This window comes from Rana temporaria, chromosome 3 (assembly GCF_905171775.1).
Source record: "Rana temporaria chromosome 3, aRanTem1.1, whole genome shotgun sequence".
In the NCBI taxonomy this organism is placed as follows: Eukaryota; Metazoa; Chordata; class Amphibia; order Anura; family Ranidae; genus Rana; species Rana temporaria.
The window spans coordinates 143097913-143121689 of record NC_053491.1 but is presented as its reverse complement, the minus strand read 5'-3'; the positions used below and the strand labels follow the sequence as shown (position 1 = coordinate 143121689).

The window sequence follows — 23777 nt, the reverse complement described above, 5'->3', positions numbered from 1 at the left end:
TCAAAGTTTTTTCTTCTAATTCATCTTGGCCAGGTCATGTAGTCCATTCCAGGAAGCAAAGCAAAGGGCGGGGCAGACAGTATATTAAAGCATAGAAGCAGCTTTAGCAATTTAACTTATATAACCCACTTTTATTAATCAACAAATTTATAGTATTTATAATATAGCATATTCCAATGTGTCATTATAAAATAGTATAAATCAAAATTGTAGCACCCAAAATGTTATGCAAACCAGAATAGCAATATGTATAAACATAAATCAGCTGAGGACAATTGCATATAAAATGGAATAAACACAATCAGTGCTTTAAAGGGGTTGTAAAGGTACATTTTTTTCCTAAATAGCTTCCTTTACCTTAGTGCAATCCTCCTTCACTTACCTCATCCTCCCATTTTGCTTTTAAATGTCCTTATTTCTTCTGAGAAATCCTCACTTCCTGTTCTTCTGTCTGTAACTACACACAGTAATGCAAGGCTTTCTTCCTGGTGTGGACTCAGAGTGTCGTGCTCGCCCCCTCCCTTGGACTACAGGAGAGTCAGGACGCTCTCTACGTTGCAGATAGAGAAAGGAGCTGTGTGTTAGTGGGCGTCCTGACTCTCCTGTAGTCCAAGGCAGAGGGCAAGCACGACACTCCACACCAGGGAGAAAACATTGCATTATTGTGTGGAGTTACAGACAGAAGAACAGGAAGTGAGGATTTCTCAGAATAAATAAGGACATTTACAAGCAAAATCAAAGGATGAGTTAAGTGAAGGAGGACTGCACTAAGGTAAAGGAAGCTATTTAGGAAAAAAAATGGTACCTTTACAACCCCTTTAACTAAAGGAAAGTGGCATTCATATATGCAGATAGTCCCAATATATGTACAAATAGTACTATAATACAGTCCAGGTAAGTAAGTAAGTGGGGAATATGGATGTATAGCCACCACTCAAATGAAGAAAGGGGGTCAAACGCTGCCCAGGGGATAGAGTCTCCACCATAAACTAAAATACCTACTCACCAGAACAAATGGCTGCCGTTACAGAAGCAAAGAGGCCTTAATGCATAGGTGAACATCAGTCTGGAGGTATCGCAGCCTGAAACTCCCGCAGACAGCTCTCACTGGAATCCAACTGAGAACAAAAATCTCACCAGGAGCCCAGATGTGTGTTCATGGTGTAGTAATGTATTGTTTCATTGGTAAAATAACATAAAACAAAAACAAAAAATAAAAAACACTCACTTAGAGCAACCGCTGGCGACCCAGAATCGCACAGCGGTAAGACGTCAGTGCCTAATAGTCTGCACCAATGTGTTTCATTCAATGGGACGTTGTCAAGGGGGTTGTTAAAATAAAATGTTATGTTCTTTTTCTTCCATGAGAGCTGATAAGTCTTGGAAATGCACAGGGCAGCTGTGCAGATGGATCTTGTTATCCAACCATTGGGGATCTTCTTGTGGGACGTAATAAGCAGATCTCAGCTTCCTCAACATGTGGACAGGATGAACCTCAAAGATATTGCATCATCAGCTATCTAGAGGTAAGCAATAGCATTTTTTTCATATTAGACATGGTTTTGATTTTGGGTCAGTTCACACCACATGCAGCCCACTGCATTTTTATTTTGCATGAAAAAGGCATGGAAAGTAGGTTATATGGTTTCCAATGGCATAGTTCATACCAGTGCGGTTCCAGGGCATTCAATTTTCGGAAAAAAAAGTAGAAGATGCTGCATTTTTCCTGCACTGGACTGTACACAGCAAAACACAACAAAAACACACCAGAATGCACTGGAATGCATCAAAAATGCATCAAAATGCACCAGACCCCAGTACAGTGGAAAAACACCTGGAAAAATTTGAAAAAAAAGCATCTGGAATGCATACGGAAACGCATTAAAAAGTGACAAAAATGCAGTAAAAACGCACATGCAAAAATGCATTCAGAATAGATCACACAGGGCATCTAAGAAGTGTTGTCTGGCACAGCATGAACGCCAGTATAACACATCCTAAATGCTCATTAACGATATAGGTACGTCAATGATCTTTAAGGCTGCCCATTTAAACGTGTGAAAGAGCCCAAAGGATGGGAAGATCTGCATGTCACTTCTAATATAAAGAGGTCCGTCTGGGTGCATTAGCAGTGTTTAAAAAAGAATGTATAGCAAAATGTGGTTTATCAAGGGTTTCATCCATGAGTAGAGTCTCCATTAGGTGGGAATGTAATGTGATGCCAAGAGAACTGTACTTTGACTGCATGGCAATGTTGTTGTAAGAAACAAAAAAGTATGCAATTGGGAAAATGATAATTAGCTTTTAACTTATAGAATGTTGGCCATGGGGAAATATATGACAACTGTTTAATGCAATAGCTGGCCCAGAGGTGTGGTTCTGGTGCTGTCTGGAAGTGGGGTAAGTTAGTTTCCCCACAACAGGGTGTAAAGAGAGTGGATGTTGAGTTTGGAGTATCTCGTAGAGGCCTGACACCAAACATAAGTAGTTCTCATGGAAGTGGTAATAGCACTGTTACCTAGGGCCTCAAAAAGGAAGGTTACTCAGTTCTGAATAGGAACCCAGTAATCCTGCTTCTAAAGAAACTGACACATTATCACAAAGATTGAGCAAATCACCATCACACAATGGCTAAAACCGCAAACCCAGTAGTACATTATTAAATTGGGAAGTCAAAGAAAATGAATAAACTATTGTGCTTACTAGACTCCAACCGTCATTTACCGGGGCACATAAGAGGGCCCGAAGAGTGGTAGGGAACACTTGGTGTAGTGGATACAGCTCCTCTCAGATTAGGTCTTGAGATCCTAATGCACATATATAAAACAAACACAAGAGGGCAGTTCCATCTAGGTGTAGTGATTTATTAAAAAGAATAAAAGAAGATAAAAATGCACTCAGTCCTTAGAAGTGGATCAAGTCTTGTCATAAACCCATATAGACCTCCATAGGATCACCATGTGGCTGCACAGCTTAGCACACAAGTGACTGTCTGAAGCAGAGTTATTGGTGGAAGTACAGCTGTCAGGCCATAGGCTGGAACATAGGCAACATCATCTACCAGGTGTAGCAAGATGGCTGTGGCACCAATCGGCACCTCCCTCAGCTAGGTGATGGAAACAAGAAGTGGAGGGGGCGTGGCTACATGTTTAGGGCAACAGAACCACCCATTTATCAAACCATAGCAGGGCTCAAGTCCTGCGGGAACGCGTGGGAACGGAGTTCCTGCACTTTTTTCACAGCAGGAACGCAGTTCCCTTTGCAGGACTAGAGCAGCCGAGAGCAGCCGAGCCACCCGAGCTAATCCTTCACTAAGTGGCGATGCCCAGCTCGAGTCACTGTCAGGGGGAGGCAAACCTTAGTAATCCTTTATGTTACTGGCCGCTTCCTGAATATGGATTCATTGGGTAGTATGCAGGTATTCCGTCACTTCCTCAATGTCGCAATGTCTCCTGGGAGCTTTTGTCATTGTTCCCAGGAGACATTGCGGAGGTCTGCCATGAGTTATCGCGGGATTTAGAAAGAAGCTTGACAAAAGCTCCCAGGAGACATTGCGGCATCGAGGAAGTGGCGGAATACCCGCACACTACCCGATGAATCCATATACAGGAAGCGGCCAGTAACATAATGGATTACTAAGGTACAGTGGATCGAAAAAAAAAAAACATACGGTTTAGTATTTATGCATATGAGCGTATCATCTTTTTTTTTTTTTTTTTTGGTGGGGTAGTGGATCTTGGGTGGGAGTTCCCACACTTTTTTCCCTAGGACTTGACCCCTGAACCATAGGTTAGAGGAGTTGCATGTATGCGCCCTATCAGTCGGGTGTTTCCAATGCCAGGCATCAACTAACTGATATAGGTGTCCGTTTAATAAATTGAGAAGTTTTTTCTCAGTTCAGTTCTCGGCAGTTCTCAGAGGAAAATGATCTCCTCTGCAGCCGGTTTAATAAATTGAGAACTTCAGTTATCAGAGGGAGAACAGAGGGGAAGTGTTTCCTCTGAAAACGGCCGAGATCTGTGTAAAAGTGGGTGGGTTTCCTGTAATCTCGTGAGATACTGTGAGATTACAGTGCAGCAGAGTTCAAAAAGTGAAACTAAAGTTTAAAAGAACATGTAATTACACGTTTTCAGACATGTGATGACTATATATATATATATCCTGTATATATACACATGTGTGTATGTATATATATATATATATATATATATATATATATATATATATATACACACACACACATGTATATATACAGTATATATATATATATATTGTACGGTTGGGGGTTATTAGCTCTCGTGGTATGGGCGTTTTTTCAGCGATTCACTCCAGCCAGGAACTATGGTTAAGGGCATGGTAGCCCATTTTTATTAAAAAGGCAAAAATAAGTCCAAACAAACGTTTTCCCACGCAGGGGTTCTTCTCCATCAAATATACAATAGAAAATGCTAGTCCTCCTCTGGCTCTCTGTAGCAGTACCTCTGCTCTTTATCCTGGTTGCCCAGACCAGCGGACTCCTCAACATAGACCGCTTCCCTTCAGCGTCTACAGCTCTGCCTCTTGCAGTCACCGTTCTGGCTGTCTCCTACAGCCTCTCTGATTCCTGGAGACCTCCTGTCTCTTCCAGGAGCTGTCTCCAACTGGGAGCCATGAGGTCTTCCCACACACTCATTATAAAGGGCTGTGCTCACCTGAGCACACACACCCTGCTGGTAATGAACAAAGCCTGGATTACCAAAACCTGGAGAAAGCTGCAAAAGCAGTCTTCTCCAGTCCACAGCTATGTTCTGTAGTTTTGCACATCTCAAGTGTGCATACCCTGGGTCCATTTTACCATCACAGTAGCTCCTACTGTTACATACCTCCCCCCCTTGTTTTGAACCCGTAGGGGGCGGAACACACAAGCCTGAATCCTTGATTGGGCCTACGCAGCGAACAGCTGGCGCAGAGGTGCCCCAATCTTTTTTTCGGGTGCGTTTCCAGGCACGCCCTATCCTGGATCGGAACGGGGTCCTACCATTCTGTATCCCCAGCCTACTCCCTCTGTCCTTGGGGTTCCTGAACTCATGTTTCTTTTCTGGTGGCCCCCTGCCTTTCCTGCTACTTTTGGGTGTACCAACTTTTGCCAGCTCACACTTTTCCATATCCCAATGTTTGTTCCTCTCCATACTATATTTTAGAGTGTCTCCGGGTACCCCAACTTGTACCTCTTTGTAGGTGAGAGACAAAATATCTGCTTTTGCTGTGTCCGTATCTGGCCCTTCCTTCTTAGTTGTAACGGGTGAGGCAGTATCCGCGCCATTTACAAAACACTGCTCAGCCGCACCTCGGACCACATTAGCAGACATTTCCATCACCGCATCAGGCGGAGAGACCTCTGATGTCTCCAGCAGCCCCCCAGAGTGCCTTCCGTACTGAACTGTATGCGGAAGCACCCTCACAGGAAACTGGGAGATCACCTGCCACACTATCAGAAAGCACTGTACTAACCAGTTCCACTGGTGACTAATTTTAACCGGCACAGGTTGCACTACCTGGCTCCATCCATTGGTACCACGCAGTACCACCACCTCTGACTGTAATGGAGGCACCCAGGTATACAAGGACTGTGCTTTCACCAGTTCAAGCAAATCCACTAGCATATCTGTAATTTCTACACACTCCACATCAATATGCCAAACATTTTTGGGGACCTTAACCTTATTAGAGACATGGAGGGGCTCATTCACTGCAGCTTGGGGGTCCGAGACCTTTAAAGGGGCATCCACCTCACTGGAGGTAGCCACCACAGCCGGATGCTCCCCTGGAACACTGTCCAAATTTAGCATCACTTGTTTCCCCATGTACACTGCATGCTTCATTCTGTCAGTTTCATCACCAACATCCTCATATGACTGCGGCCTCGTCCTAGTCTCCCTCTGAAGGACATCCTGACTATCTCGCCACTCTGAGGTTTTTAAGTCATGTGACACCTTGCTAAGTTTTGGGCTTTTTCCCTCCAACCATTTTTTACCAGGATCCTTCTCAGATCCTAGAAGTTCCTCAAACCTCAGGAAACCTTCCCCAGAATTACCCTCCTGAACCTCTAGGGGGCCTACTTCTGCTATACCTTTTTCCTCTTCTGTGTCAAACCCATCATTCCCTGTCTCGCTACAATTTTCAGGGTTTTCTACAACCAGATCAACTTGACCAAGACCATCATGTCTACCATTATTTTTGATGTCACCCATGGCAACCATACCATCAAAAATCGCCAACATGCTACATTTTTCATCATGGTCAGAAACATCAATGCATTTGTCATATTTAATTTCACCCATGTTCCGCAGGGCAGTGTCTGGAGAGGAACTGCACCCAACGGAGTGGTTGTCTCCGGCAGCTTCAGTACACGCAAACTCCACTGGCATGAGATCCTCTGCCAGCAACTGTCCCGACCGCTGAACATCACATAACACAACATTTGGATCTTTGACTACAATCAGTTCACTTATTGCTGTGCCCTCTGGCACTTCCACCAACATCAGCTCATTTGGCATGGCACCATCCATTACCACATCATTAGAACCTTTGTGGATCACAGACATGACCTCTTCTGTGCGTTCGCCGTTACTTGGCGCTTCCATCTTGTGAGCAACATCATCTGCAGCAGCAAATGCACCATTGCATACAAGTTGCTCTGCAGGTCCTTCATCTGGCACTGCAGAAATCATGTCTGCTCCACTCTTACCAACAGAGGCCTTTTCCAACAAAGCCAACAGGCTTTTTGTCCATCTGTCCCAATCTGTTATCTCTGCGCTACCAGAGGGACAGAGTGGCTCAGCAACAGACACATTGCAAACATCACTTTTGTGTAAACCTGACTGTGGTAATACATTTTTAACCATTGCAGGCTGCAATACCACACTCTCACCTTCTGGTGGCGCTTCATTAAATGCATGAAGACCTTCACACCTGTCATTGCCAGACAGCATTAAGACACTTCCATCATGAGTGTTTTCAAACATATTAGTTTTAGCATTTAACATTTCATTATTACCATGTTCAGGTACCGTCTTATCCTTCAGAGTGGCACCATAGCTGTCCCAGGCAACCTCCGGCTCCAAAACGCAGAGCTCCCTGGGGGTTTCTAGGGACACCTCTGTGGCCTTCATCACGGTTGCTAGGGGAGATAGCACATCTTTAACTGTATTCATATCAACATTTATATCTCTAGTGAGGTGCACTAGCCCATTAGCAGCTGGGCCATCAACTTTAGCCAACACAATATCAGTTTTACCCATCACATTGTCATATTCAAGTTTACCACTTGCCTCCCCACTGAACAGGGCACTGCAGCGAGGAAAGTCCTTTTCCACACAGACAGTGGATCTCCCATTTGGGGTCACTGCAACTCCAGTGTGCACATTCACATAGTCAATCTTTTCCATGCATTTACCAGCAACAGTCTTACCGATCACTGTAACGGGGGCTGCCATGTTCATTTGAGTACGTTGTCTTTCACTGGCCAACTCTCCCTGGTGGCCATGGGATGAAACTGCAGCAGCAATTTCTGACTCCTTAGCACCCCCAGGAGGCACAACAAAAAACTCCTTGTTGCCAGGGGAGACGGCAAATATATTTTCACAGGAAACTGGCTCAGCCTCATTATCTCCAGGTGCACCCCAGAATCTAGGGCAAGACAATATTTCATGCCCCAGCTGGCCACATTCCAGGCATGGTACATTTTTACACATATCTTTAATGGGATGCCTCTTTACATCTCCACAGTAGCTCCTCCTTCCGGTTGACATTTGATCTCTCGTTGCCAAGGGAGATGGCACTCTTCCAGCTGTACTTTGCTGACTCTCCCAAACGCAGCGACTTTGCGATCCTTGAAACATTGTTGCTTTCAACTTGCCACGATCCTTTGTCGGCAATTCGTTTCTCACGTGGTTTGCAGACTTGATATCTCCACCGTTGCTACGGGCAACCAGATACCTCTCGAACTTTGTATGCGACTTTTGGACACTCCTGGCACTCAAATTAGGTTTTCCAAACATTGTCGCAGACCTTTGTTTGGCCATGTCACCTTGTCTTGGAGACTGAGACAAAGGGCACTTGGAGACAACATGCCCCCACTCACTGCACCGCAAACAGCGCTCTTGCTTCATAGCCTTAGCAGGGCTTCCCCAACTGCATCCTCTTTCAACCTTAGGACTTTGCACATTAACAGCTGGCCTGCTTGTACTAGCGTTACCAGGGGCAACCACATGCACTTCCCCTTTAACTGGCGTTAGTTTAGCAAAAAACAGTCTGCAGTACTCTCCGGCAGGCTCAAACCCTTGCATCATCTTTGCAGTCACTCCACCAAACTTTTGCACCGTCCAGAAAAAATGAAGCACTGTCACTTTAAAGCAAGTTGCTTTTCACTTCATGCAAGCTCTCCTCAGCTGCACACAGATTGTGCTGTCTCAAGCACACAAACACAGTTCATATAACAGATGAAAAAAGTATAGTGACCAAACTCAAAAGTGCAGTACGTGCCGAAAAATAATTTTGAGAAAATATAATCAGATGTGATACATAAAAAGGGGTGTCCAGTCCTCTAAGAGTCCAAAAGCTCTGTGATGTTTACACATAGATGAATAAATAGCAATATACCAATATAAAACTGAATATATATGGGATAATTTAAAGGTGAGTGAGCAAATGGATATATATATATATGGATGGATATATATACGTATATATATATATATACATTGTGGGCCAGATTCACGTAGCTCAGCGGATCTATAGATCCGCTCGATCTACGTGAATTAAGATCCGCTCCCACAAGTTTAGGAGGCAAGTGGCTAATTCACAAACCACTTACCTCCAAACTTGCGACGGCGGATCCTAAATCCCCCGGCGGAATTCAAATTCCGCGGCTAGGGGAGTGTACTATTTAAATCAGGCGCGCTCCCGCGTCGATTTAAATGCGCATGCGCCGTCCGTGGAATTTCCCGGCGTGCATTGCTCCCACTGACGTCACTAGGACGTCAGTGGTTTCGACGTGAGCGGGACTTGCGACGTGCGTGTTCGTGAATCGGCGTACGCAAACGACGTTGCTGCACCTGCTAAAAACAGGGGTAAGTATACGACGGGAAAACCGCTACGGAAACGACGTAAGAACACTGCGACGGGTCCGCGTACGTTCGTGAATTTGCGTATCTCGCTGATTTACATATTATTTATCGTAAATCAGCGGGAACGCCCCCGGCGCCATTTTTAAATTGAAAAAAAGATCCGACAGTGTAACAGAGTGTAACACTGTCAGATCTTAGCCCTATCTATGCGTATCTGATTCTATGAATCAGGCGCATAGATAGGACCAGTGTAAGTCAGAGATACGATGGTGTATCTGTAGATACACCGTTGTATCTCTTTGTGAATCTGGCCCACAGTGTATATTGTTGTTAATATTCATTTTTAACCCACTGGTGCTGATATTAGGAAGAAATAAGCCTTCTTCCTCTTATCACACCAGCTTCTCTCCCAGATTCTCCACCTCTGAGCTGGTGAATCTGGAAGGGAGATATTTCAGTGGAAGGGCTGTGAGGTCTTCAGATCTCCATTTATTAAACTGGCCGTTTGTGACAAAACAGCCATGTGCTGTGATGAGAAGCGGAGAATATGTTCTCTGTTCCTTATCTCAGTTTATTAAACCGGCAATGCTCTGAGATAATTGGTGATCATCATGATCTCAGCTTATCACGGTTTATTAAACATACACCATAGCGTGGCCCACTGAGAGAGATTGGATTGGATTGGACTGGAGTCTGTGTCTGATCCTAGTCTATCTAGACTAGAATTGGGTGCCACATTAAAGTCACCCGGCAATCAAGAGATTGGATGTAGGGTCTTGAGCCATTACATGTATCAGCCTTTGGAGAATCTGCATCATAGCCAGAGAAGGTATATGCAATCCTATCTACAGTATGTCAACACATTCCACCTTGACAGACAATAAAACAAATGTATCCTCTGGATCCAGATTAAGATCAATTCATTGGAAAAGTACAGACTAGACATGTGCACACTGAAATGTTTTGTTTCGGAATTTCGTTTTTTTAATCCGAAAAATACATTTATTAGTTACTCCCGAAATTAGTTTTTATGTTTTTTGTTTGGTTAAAAAATGCATTCGCCCGAAAATCCGAATTAATTAAGGTTGAATCTGTCATTGAAAGCTTATGGTGTCTGTCGAATGTTCTAAGAAGATTCGACAGAGCAGCTAAACTGTACGACGCCACAATCGTACATTTCTGGTTGAATGTTCTGCCTACAAGCTATAGAAGAATTCTAATGTTGTATGACTAGTAATAATTATATTTATAAATTATTATTACTAGTCAACCAACATTCGAATTCTTATATAGCCTATGGGCCGAGCATTTGATTGGAAATGTACGATTGCGGCGTCGTTCAGTTTAGCTGCTTGTCGAATCTTCTTCTGTACACACGATCGGTCCATCCGATGAAAACGGTCTGACGGGACTGTTTTCATCAGTTAACCGATGAAGCTGATTGATGGTCAGTCGTGCCTACACACCATCAGTTAGAAAACCGATCGTATCAGAACGCGGTGACGTAAAACACAACAACGTGCTGAAAAAAACGAAGTTCAATGCTTCCAAGCATGCGTCGACTTGATTCTGAGCATGCGTGGATTTTTAACCGATGGACGTGCCTACAAACGATAGTTTTTTTTCTATTGGTTAGGTATCCATCGGTTAAATTTAAAACAAGATTGAATTGTTTTAACCGATAGATAAATAACTGATGGGGCCTACACACGATCGGTTTGATCTGATGAAAACGGTCCATCAGACCATTCTCATCGGTTTGACCGATCGTGTGTACGCAGCATTAGAACTTTCGACAGACACCATAAACCTTCAATGACAGATTCGACATTTGTATGTTTTTTGCTGCTTCGTCGAATCTTCGTCATTCATGTCGAATGGTCTACCCCAACACTGTCTCTATAATGTCAAATCTTTTCTCTCTATGTCGAATCTTTCCTCTCTATGTAGAATAATCTTGGACTAATAGAGTTAAGGTTAGGCACATTCGACCGCAGGTTCGATAGACACAGATTTCTATTGTCAGCGTCATGTCGAATCTCCTATCTATATCGAACTGTTGTAGCAACGAAAACAAAAATAAAGCACTTTTTTATGTCGGATTTTTCGGATTTTGGATTCTGCACGTTCGTTTTCGTTTGTTAAAACAATAACGAAAATACCAGAAATTCAGACGAAAATGCATTCGGACGAAAACGAATGCACATGTCTAGTACAGACTTGTGGACTGGGATACTAACTCCCTTTGCATAAGTCGAGTATGTGGCATGATAGTAGTGACTGACCCATGCTTTTTTCAGGGCCATTACTCTACTACCCACCACCAAGTGGGTTTCCTAGAGGATACAAATATGGGATCAGTGTTGATTAAGAAACTGGAAAACCCATGATCTCTTTCCCAGGAAGTTTAGTTCCTTCACATTCCAGGAGATTTAATGAAGAGCAGACATACGCTAAATATGGGAGGAGTAGTGTAATAGGTAGGGTCACCTAAGATACAGAAAGGCAACCTTGACAGACAAGATCCATCTAGCAGCTCCCATGTCCCATAACACAAAGAACAACAAGCACAGGAGAAATAGAATGTCAAAAATCACTGACATATACCATAATAAACAGCAAGAAAGTACAGTATAAAAGAACATAAGGAGGGGCACCTGGAGGACTGCAAGCAGACAGAATTCAGTGTGCCCATTCCATTGCTAGGAATCTAGAGAACTTGGCGGGCAGCAACAGGGTTTTAAGAGGAACGTGGGTAGGTTTGCACCTTCCTCCCCTCTGGCAGGCCCAGGAAGGTAAGTTGTATTTCCTGTTCTTTGCATCCTCTACTCTGGTCTCTTCCCTTTGGTCTGTAAGGTAGAGACACAGTTTGGTCATGGACAATATCCTTCACATTGATCACCCTTTGCTCCGCTGTGGTGATCTGCTCATGGAAGGAATCCAGCCTTATTTGTCAAGCCAATATCTGTCTGCAGGGGCTTAAAGCAGAAATTCACCCAAAAGGGGAAGTTCCACTTACTCCTCCTCCCCCTCTCCTGCCACATTTAGCCTGTAATTGTTTTTGTAGGGGGAGTGTGTACCCAGTTTTGCTTGGATTACCTAGGCGATCCAAGCAGAAGTTCTCCTCTCGTTCCCTGTGGTCCTCTGAGACTTGTCACAGGTCCCAGAAGACTGTGGAATGATTCACAAACCACAGGGCTCATCTTCTTCCGCGTTGCTGGGGGTTTTCCCCTGTGCATCCTTGGGTGTCAGAAGGCGAATCGCGTGTTGTTCCTAGAATAGTTAGTGCCTGCAGCAGCCAGATCATGCAGGAAAGCAGCCAAGTACAAGGAGAACGCATCATACCTCAGTGCCATTTTGACATGCCCCGTTGCACTTTACTTACAAACTCCACAGGGACACTTTTTGTAATTAGTGGTTAAGCCACATTTACAACTATACATCCAATATATGCTAAAAGAAAGGTTTTAACAACTCGCCGACATGCTGGGTGGCACGTGCAGGCACAATCACATACATGTAGGCCATGTGCCCCCCTGCAATCGTTGTGTCCACCAGGAACACAGCGGATTGAGGATCACGGTATTCAGGGTCTGGTGATCATGTGATCGCTATGTGTTCACATGATCACAAGGTCAAAAAGAAAATGTAAAAGAAATTCAGTTCACTGCCACATCAGTCATATGATGACAATGTACTGAACTGGTGTCAGTATATAAAACAAATGTGAAAAAAAATTGTTTTCAATTTCTTTATTTTGCCAAAAATTGGTAAATGTCTCAGACTATCTACTTTCTAAAAAGAGGTTGTGGGGGGATTTGTACTGTCCTAGCATTTTAGGGCCTCATCAGGACTGATCAATTTTCAAATATATATACCATAGTTTCTAAACGCTATAACTTTCACACAAACCAATTATTATACACTTATTGGGATTTTGTTTTATCAAAGACATGTATCAGAATACATTTTAGCCTACCTGTATGACGAAATTTGATTTAATAGGATATGTTTTATGACAGAAAGTAGAAAATATAGTTTTTTTTTCAATTTTTTTGATCTTTTTCGTTTCGAGATCAAATATAGTCTATTTGTTTGAAAAAATATATAAAAATTTCATTTGGATTCAATATTGCATGACCGGGCAATTACCAATTAATGTAGCACAGTGCTGAATAGCAAAAAATGTCTCATGAAGGGTGAAAAAACTTTCTGGTTAAAAAAGATGAGGTAATACAGAGAACAGTTTTGTTGAGGCTTGCTTGCAGTGAAGTTCTAAAAACCTGCAGTGTACTATGCATACGATGTGCTGATGGTGATATCAAGTTCCCTGAATATCACATATTTTGTAAGTTATTTACTGGTAATAATTCTGGTAAACTTCCCCCCTTCCACCGTGCGCTGTGGGACATTATATGGGATATTGCAACGGTAAATAAAATGTCAAGAATTCGGTCTGTTGTCAACTTTTTACTAATACTTCTGATTTTATTTTATTTTAGGATGATCAGAAATGTTTTATGTGTGATTCCAGATATCCATATGATCCTTATAATCACCCAAACAGTCATCAGATTGAAAATGTTATAACAACATTTGATTCAGATTGGAAGAAAAAGTGGTGGCAATCGGAAAATGGTAAATAATAACACACATCAAATATACCAGTAAACTTTTGTTCTAAGGTAGCCCATAACACATACAGTATCTCACAAAAGTGAGTACACCCTTCACATTTTTGAAAATATTTTATTATATCTTTTCATTTGACAACACTGAAGAAATGACACTTTGCTACAATGTAAAGTAGTGAGTGTACAGCTTGTATAACAGTGTAAATTTGCTGTCCCCTCAAAATAACTCAACACAGCCATTAATGTCCAAACTACTGGTAACAAAAGTGAGTACACTCCTAAGTGAAAATGTCCAAATTGAACCCAATTAACCATTTTCCCTCCAAGGTGTCATGTGACTCGTTAGTGTTAAATGTTAAATTTGGTGTTATCGCTCTCTCATACTGGCCACTGGAAGTTCAACATGGCACCTCATGGCAAAGAACTCTGAGGATCTGAAAAAAAAGAATTGCTGCTCTACATAAAGGTGGCCTGGCTATAAGAAGATTGCCAAGACCCTGAAACTGAGCTGCAGCACAGTGACCAAGACCATACAGAGATTTAACAGGACAGATTCCACTTAGGACAGGCCTCACCATGGCCGATCAAGCAAGTTGAGTGCACATGCTCAGCATCATATCCAGAGGTTGTCTTTGGGAAATAGATGTATGAGTGCTGCCAGCATTGCTGCAGAGGTTAAAATGGTTGGGTGTCAGCCTGTCAGTGCTCAGACCATACGCCGCACACTGCATCAAATTGGTCTGCTATCGTCCCAGAAGGAAGCATCTTCTAAAGATGATGCACAAGAAAGCCCGTAACAGTTTGCTGAAGACAATCAGACTAAGGACATGGATTACTGGAACCATGTCCTGTGGTCTGATGAGACCAAGAGAAACCTTTTGGTTCAGATGGTGTCAAGCGTGTCTGGCGGCAACCAGGTGAGGAGTACAAAGACAAGTGTGTCTTGCCTACAGTTCAACATGGTGATGGGAGAGTCATGGTCTGGAGCTGCATGTGTGCTGCCAGCACTGGGGAGCTACAGTTCATTGAGGGGAACCACAAATGCCAACATGTACTGTGACATACTGAAGCAGAGCATGATCTCCTTTATTCAGAGACTGGGCCGCAGGGCAGTATTCCAACATGATAACGACCCCAAACACACCTCTAAGACAACCACTGACTTGCTAAAGAAGCTGAGGGTAAAGGTAATGGACTGGCCAAGCATGTATCCAGACCTAAACCCTATTGAGAATCTGTGGGGCATCCTCAAACGGATGTCATCATGGAGAAGTGGAAGAGGACTCCAGTGGCAACCTGTGAAGCTCTGGTGAACTCCATGCCATGAGGGTTAAGGCAGTGGGTTAAGGCAGTGCTGGAAAATAATGGTGGCCACACAAAATAATGACAATTTGGGCCCAATTTGTTCACTTAGGGGTGAACTCATTTTTGTTGCTAGCGGTTTAAACATTAATGACTGTGTTAAGTTAAGTTGAGGGGACAGCAAATTTACACTGTTTTACACAAATTTACACTGTTATACAAGCTGTACACTCACTACTTTACATTGTAGCAAAGTGTAATTTCTTCAGTGTTGTCACATGAAAAGGTATAATAAAATATTTACAAAATGTGAGGGGTGTACTCACTTTTCTGAGATACTGTACATTCTGTTTCTCTCAATTGTACCTGTGTAGGACATATACTCTATATAGCAGAAACCAATCTGATTAACTGATTCCTAATAAAAACAAGGTATAGAGATGATGCTCTTGCCCTTGGGTTTAAACGTGAAGGATTTCTATACAAGGAGCTGTAATCTGGCAGTGCTGGGTGTGGTGCATTTATACCATAGACTAGTGTTTTGTTTTTATATTTCACTTATCTTTAAAGTGGAGGTCCACCCTAAAAAAAAAAAAATACACCAAAATGCTACAAAAAAATAGAAAATAAAATAAAAATGTAACTTGCCAGAAATTGCGTTTGCTAGGCAGATCTTCCTAATCTGCCTCTTCCTAGTCCACGGTTGGTCTTCATCCTCACGTTGTCTTCTGGGGAATGGGGCGCGCTGCCTTCTGGGAACAGTGGGCCAAATCCTCAAAATTCCTGCCTAACTTAACTTTTCCCATTTAAGTTACACTGACTTCAAATTTCTACCTAAGTGCCCGATCCACAAAGCACTTACCTAGAAATTTCAGGCCGTGCAACTTAAATGTCTCCGGCGCAAGGCGGTCCTCTTCTGCAGGGGGCGATGACAATTTAAATGAGGCGCTCTCCCGCGCCGGCCGTACTGCGCATGCTCGTGACGTCATTTTCCCGACGGGCAGCGCGCGAAATTACGTTACGTCGGGCTTTGTGGATTGCGACGGGACAATAAAGTTGCGTCGGGTAAAAAAAAAGTTACGCGCCAGTAAAAAAAATTTAAAATTAAAAAAAAACGCGGCGATCGAAAAAAAGATCTGTTTTTACAAGGTGTTACTAGTTTACACTTTGTAAAAGCAGAACTAATTTTACGTATGCAAACGTAAACTTACGCAGAAAACACAAAGCTGAAAAGATTTCTGGATCTCCGTAAGTCCTCATTTGCATACGCAAAGCGGCATTTCGACTCGAAATGCCCCCAGCGGCGGATGCGGTACTGCATTTTAAGATCCGACAGTGTAAGTCTCTTACAGATGTCGGATCTTCTGCCTATCTTTGGAAAACTGCTTCTGAGGATCAGTTCCAAAGATAGGCACAGGGATACGCAGGCTGAACAGCAGTTCCGCCTGCGTATCCCTTTTGAGGATTTGGCCCAGTGTGTATCCCAGAGAGCAGCCGCCCATTCATACAGCGCCACGAGAGTCGCGAATGCTCAGTAGGAAATGGGCAGTGAAGCCGCAAGGCTCCACTGCCTGTTTCCCTTTTTGAGGATGGCGGCACCGGGACCTGCCACGATCGGGGGATCGGCCTCGGGGGGCTGACATCGCGGGCACCTAGGACAGGTAAGTGTCCTTATTAAAAGGTGTTTGTAGCTGCTGACTTTTAAAAAAAAATTGTGGGTAGAACCCCGCTTTAACTAGCCACCGGTAAAATATTTTCCTTTAAATAATTCCTGCTATTTTTTGCCAACTGAAAGCTAGGATGAATTTTTTTGCACATTTAGGCTGGGTGCATGGTGCCCCTCCCATTGATTAGCCATTCAAATATGCAAATGAGGGAAATACGGCGATTCACGAACCTGCATGCGGCCGACGCAGGCTACGCGAGGTGCGCGTAAGTTGTACGTCCGGCGTAAAGTTATTCCCCATAAAGGAGGTGCAACCCAGCAGCAGACATGCAAAGGTCTGCACCAGGGAACACAAGCCGGCGTATTTTACGTTGGACGTGTGTCTGGCTGGGCGTAGGTTACGTTCACGCCGTACGCAGTGATCCGGCGTAGTTTAGGCAGTTGTTCCTACGTGGTTGTGAGCAGGTGCAGGGGGATGCGTCCACGTCACGGCGCATGCGCAGTTCGTGATACATATCTGTCTGTCGCTCGGCCCATCATTTGCATGGGGTCACGCCTCATTTGCATTGGTCACGCCCACTTCCACCTACGCCGGCGTACACCTTCGAATCACACGCCACGCTGGCGCAGTGTTGGGAGCACGGCTTGCTGAATGCATTGCTTGCCTCTCTGCGTTGGCGTAGCGTACATTGGTTACTCTACGGCGGCGTAATGTGCGCCTTGCTCTCTGTGAATCTGGGCCTATGTGTTCATTAGCCCAGATTCACTTCATTTTTGCAATACATTGTCTTGTGAACAAAGAATGCAAAGATGATCCCATCATGAAGAAGGGAGACTTGGATCTAGAAATCTTCGCTTACTGACATCACATACCACTAAGGGCTATTTTCCACCAGAACACATGAGTTAAAATGCATACCATTTAGCACTATCGTCATAATGAAGGAAAACTTTAACCACTTGCTTACTGGGCACATATACCCCCCTCCTGCCCAGGTGAAATTTCAGCTTTCGGCACTGCATCGCTTTAACTAACAATTGCGCGGTCGTGCGACGTGGCTCCCAAACAAAATTGACGTCCTTTTTTCCCCACAAGTAGAGCTTTCTTTTGGTGGTATTTGATCGCCTGTGCGGTTTTTATTTTTTGCGCTATAAACAAAAAAGTGAGACAATTTTGAAAAAAATACAATATTTTTTACTTCTTGCTATAATAAATATCCCAATTTAAAAAAAAAAAAACATTTTTTTTTCTCAGTTTAGGCGATACGTATTCTTCTAAATATTTTTGGTAAAAAAAAAAAAAAAAATCGCAATAAGCGACTGGTTTGCGCAAAAGTTATAGCGCTTACAAAATAGGGGACAGAATTATTTTTTTTTAATTATTTTTTTTTTACTAGAAATGGCGGCGATCTGCGATTTTTAATGGGACTGCGACGTTATGGCGGACACATCGGACACATTTTTGGCGCCATTCACATTTATACTGCGATCAGTGCTATAAATATGCACTAATTACAGTATAAATGTGACTGGCATTGAAGGGGTTAACACTAGGGGGTGAGGAAGGGGTTAAATGTATCCCTGCTTAGTGTTCTAACTGTAGGTGGAGGGGGGGGTGACTGGGGGGGTGACCGATCTGTGTCTCTATGTACAAGAGACACAGATCGGTCTCCTCTCCAGAGACAGCACCGCTGTCTCTGTGTAAAACGGCAATGAGAGATGATCTCATATGTTTACATATGAGATCCTCTCTCATTGGCCGCACAGATCGCCTCGCGAACGGCCACTCTGATTGGCCGTTCGCGGCGATCTGTAATTGGCTGTGTCCGAGGGACACGGCCAACACAGATTTTCCCCGCAGCGCGCTCTGGAGCGCACGCGGGGACCGCCCTAAGCGGCGGACGTCAATTGACGGCAGTTTGGCAATTGGGATCCGCACTGTAGCCGTCAATTGACGGCAGGCGGATCCCAAGTGGTTAATAAACATATTATATCAGCAGACACCAAATTTACATTGGAATATGTTAAAGATAAAAAAAAATGGCCTTTTCTGGCTCTGTAATCCTGAGTATTGAAATGTATAGGAAAACAACATATATAGACTAGTATGTCAAGTCTGACATACTCACACTCCTCCACTCACAGGAAAGCAAGTTGGGAGTCATTAAATCAGGCCAAGCAGGTGACAATCGGTCTTCAGCCTGACCACTGGAGTGGTAAGTGGGGTGCCTCAGGGTTCTGTCTTGGAACCAATTCTATTCAATTTATTCATAAATAATAAAGAGGAGGGGATAAATAGCTCAATCTCAGCTTTTGCGGACGACACAAAATTAAGCAGGGCAATAACACATCAGTATATATAATATAATATACACTGTGCAGCTCTAATATACAACACTAAAATCAGTACTAATCAAATAAAACAAAAACGGTAGATAATATAATCAAGTTATCCAATGGAACAAAATTGTATATATATAGCAATATATAAAAACGTGACATCCTATAAAGAAATATATATAAAGTGCAAGTGCTCTGTGAATCACACTCAGTCCTTAATTAGGTATTAAGCTAAGCAACAAGAAGTCCTTAATGGCATCAATCATGTGATGATAATAGTGTCTTCATGCGGTGTCCACACATCAAGGACTCAGTGTGATTCATTGAGCACTTGCACTTTTTATATATTTCTTTATATGATGTCACGTTTTTATATATTGCTATATATATATAATTTTGTCCCATTGGATAACTTGATTATATTATCTACCATTTTTGTTTTATTTGATTAGTATTGATTTAGTGTTGTATATTAACGCTGCACTGTGTATTATATATAATGTATTATTGCATTTTGGGGAAGTGTGGGGAGTGCGGGCAGCTGATAATAGATTAAATTCATTTAGGTGTTTTAGGTGTAGTGGGGCAACTCACAAGGTTTTTTCTTATTCTCTTTAATAACTTTACATCAGGATATAGATATTTTACAGAAAGACCTGAACAAAATAATGGAGTGGGCAAATACATGGCAAATGAGGTTTAATGTGGAAAAATATAAGGTTGTGCACTTGGGGGCAAAAAACATAAATACAAACTACTCACTAGAGGGAGAACCGCTGGGGGAATCAAGGGTGGATAAATATTTGGGGGTCCTAGTAGATGACAGACTGAGTAATAGCATACAATGTCAAACTGCAGCTACCAAAGCCAGAATATTAGCATGCATAGAAAAAGGCATATACTTCCGAGATGGAACGATAATCCTATCACTTTATAAAACTCTGGTTAGACCCAGGGGCGGACTGACAACTCATGGGGCCCCCGGGCAATTAGGAGATTATAGGGCCCCCGGGCAATAGATTATGGGGCCACACCATATATACACACACACACACATGCAGTATACACACACAGTATACATATACACAGAATACACATACACACACTGAAAGGGTACTGGAGAGGCGGGGATTTTTAAAAAAACACAGATTTTTACATACTGTCCCTGGTTTTACTGAGACTGGCAACCCGAGTGCCCAAATGGTCAGTCCGCCCCTTGTTAGACCACATTTGGAGTATTCTGTCCAGTTCTGGTCACCAGTCTCTGAATGGATGTGCTGGAACTGGAGCGAGTCCAAAGAAGGGCAACAAAACTAATAAGGGGACTGGAGGGGAGGACCTCAATTGCGAGGAGCGACTGCAAACACTAAATTTATTCTCGCTGGAGAAACTACACTTGAGAGGGGACACAATAGCAATTTTCAAATACCTCAATAGCGATCCCAGCATAGGAAAAAAATAGATTCAGTCTCAAGGAGTGTAAGAGGACATGGGGCCACACAATGAGTTTGGAGATGAAGCAGTTTAACCTTAAACTGCGCAGGTGGTTTTTCACTGTCAGGGCAATATGAATGTGGAACACTCTTACACAATTGGTGGTGGCTGCAGGGAGTATTGATATTTTTAAGAGACTCTTGGATGTGCATCTTAAAGAACCCAACATACAAGGATATGGGAAATAATTATAGAAACTGACACCGTGCACCTACACAGGTTGAACTGGATGGACTAATGTCTTTATTCAACCTTACCTATTATAAAACTATGAAACATGGCATAAAAATACAAGCGCAACAGACCCATTGGATGTGATTTACTACTACTTAATACAGCATTATTGCTTTATATATTAAAATACTACAAAAAATTATATATGCTAATCAACACCAACCAATCAAACATTAATTAATTGCTAACACATTTTAGCCAGCTCAATACTGATCCCCATATTGAAAAAATAAAAAACAAACAAATGTATGTGTAAAAAAAACACAATTAAAAATGTTTATAGAATATACTTTACATTGCAATATGTGTATACCAATTAAAGAGTAAAATAATGTAAGGTAAAAATTAATGTAAAAGTGGGAGTATGTTTAGACCAAGAGATTTATATTTTATACATTTTTTTTAGGCATTGATTTCGTCAGCATTAGACTGGACTTAGAGACACTGTTTCAGTTCAGCCATCTGGTGATTACCTTCAAGGTATTGTACACTTTTATGTACTTAAATAACACAAATGTTATAATATTATAAGTATGTGACAAAAAGGGAGCAGCTCCATTCTTTTCACTTGTTCCGAAAAATCAGTTCTGTATAATATGATCATTTTGTATTAAATATAATTTGTACTTGTTATGTATAATTATTTAAAATTAGATAAAAATCCTTTGCACTCTCTAAGCACACAAGCACAATCCCAGAATTCTCAATTTTTGTATAGATATTAAGCAGTTCTACAACAACCTAAAGGCGTGTTCATGCCACCAGGACAATGCTTATTATACAACCATCAAAATGTATAACTGTAACTGAGTCTTATTTATACAATTCATTTGGAAAGTTTCAGCTTCCATGCACTGGCAGCATCAGATCAGATCACAGATCAGGGAATGTTTTACATTGCATTTTTACATTGCATTACATTTCCTTGGCAGCTAACAACACTAGTTTAGATTGGGGTAAGTGTATTGGCTTACAGGTTACAATATTGCATTGTTATTGCATTGAAATCACACATTGTGCTGATTAAGAGTTAAAAAAACAAAAGAGGATGTGTATGCACAAAACTGGCATAAGCCCCCACATTCTTGTCTCAGAGCATGTTTTTTGGTAACTCACATTCATCGGTTGACATTATATTGAAGACATCAATAAAGATAAGGATTTTAATCTTATAAATAATACAGATGGCTAACTGCATTTCTTTTCTTTACAAACTATATGATTATGCGTAGAGTGCCATGATATAAAATTAATTTAAAAATAAATACTAAGTGCAAAATCTGTAAAAACTGATATGTCACATACCTGATTAGAAGCCCGAAATGAAGAGCATGGGTTTTTGCATAATTCCTACATGAGCACCACTAGAAGATAAACAGGGCCTGCAAGGGCAATAGAAGGGCACAAGTGACTAGGTACAGGAACGTATACAGTGCTAGTATAGGATGTTCAGCAGTACAGCTGGTAATACAATGAGAATGCAGCGGGTTGAAATACAGGTACAGTCAGGTAACAAGCATAGAGCCAGTAAAAGATGAGTACTGAACTTCCAAATTGTACACAGAGTCAAGGTCAGGAACAGGCCAAGGTCTGCAATGTGCTGGCAGTGAGGTAAAATGTCAGCAAGCAGAATCTTGATCAGAAGTCCAGGTTGAAGTTGGTAACAGAACTAATGAACAACCATTGACAGAAAAGAAAAGTTCAACAGGTCAGGGGACATTCAAGGGCAAGGCTCAGCTTTAAAAGCATGCTTGGCACCAGTGTCCATGTAGTATGTGCTCATATATCTGCATTGTGATATGATTTTAGTCACCTGTCTGGCTAGGCTTCTATGCTGAGAAACACTTGCACACTTATGTGCATGTGCACTTGATACAATGGGCCAGATCCACAGCCGCCGAGCGCAACTTAACTTTTCAGAGTTAAGTTACACTGCCGCAAATCTCCCAAGTTAGGTGCCGATCCACAAAGCACTTACCTGGAAATTTGCGGCGGTGCAACTTAACTCCGTCCGGCGCAAGGCGTTCCTAATACAAATGGTCGATTCCCATTTAAATTAGGCGCGCTCCCGCGCCGGACGTACTGCGCATGCTCCGTCGGGTAACTTACCCGACGTGCATTGCGCTAACTGACGTCGCTCCGACGTCTTTTGCTTAGACGTTAACGCAAATGGCGTCCAGCGCCATTCACGAACGTCTTACGCAAACGACGTAGAGTTGAAAATTTTGACGCGGGAACGCCGGCCATACTTAATAGGGCTTAGTCAAATAGGACTCAGCCCTATTTTCACGTGGCGTAACTCGACGTAAACGACGTCGATTTAGCGCGACGGGCCTGTCGGAACGTTCGTGGATCGCCGTAAGTGTTCATTTGCATATTCTAGGCCGGCCGCAATGACCTCGCCACCTAGCGGCCGGCCTAGAATTGCATCCTTAAGATCCGACAGTGTAATTCAATTACACATGTCGGATCTTCTGCCTATCTATGGTAAACTGATTCTGTGGATCAGTTCCATAGATAGAAACAGGGATACAACGGCGTATCAGTAGATACGCCGGCGTATCCCTTTTGTGGATAACCCCCAATGTTCCTGACACATACATAATGCTTTAATAGGTACATAATGGTGGATATGTAAACACTTCCCTTCGGACCAGGAAGACAAGACACCAAGTTAGAAAGCTGATAATGATATAGAAATAAGGGTCCTCCTCAATTTATTCATTACAAAAGTGTACATTAGATATATCAACTATTTGAAGTCAATATCTATTAGTTTAGTCCAACATGTAGCTTTACAACCCAGTGTTTAATCTTGACTTTAAAAAGGAGGTCCAGCCCCCCACGAAAAATGTAAATTCATTAGCTACAAATACTTCAGCTGCTGATTTTTAATATTAGGAAATTTACTTGTCCAGGGAGCCCGCAATGTCGGCACTGCAGCTGTCAGGTGCAGCCGTCGCCAATCCTGATAAGGAAACATGAGAAGTGAAGCCTTCA

At 42.6% G+C, this 23777-nt stretch overlaps 1 protein-coding gene across 2 annotated transcripts in view; it reads left to right on the top strand.

The window, feature by feature from the left end:
- LOC120931786 (laminin subunit beta-4-like) overlaps positions 1 to 23777 on the top strand; it is a 180550-nt gene that overhangs the window by 14626 nt on the left and 142147 nt on the right. For both annotated transcript variants that reach the window (XM_040343551.1, XM_040343552.1), the window contains exons 3-5: positions 1369 to 1526; positions 13610 to 13745; positions 21184 to 21257. In XM_040343551.1, coding sequence (XP_040199485.1) covers positions 1369 to 1526; positions 13610 to 13745; positions 21184 to 21257 — 368 coding nt within the window. The remainder of the gene's footprint in view (positions 1 to 1368; positions 1527 to 13609; positions 13746 to 21183; positions 21258 to 23777) is intronic.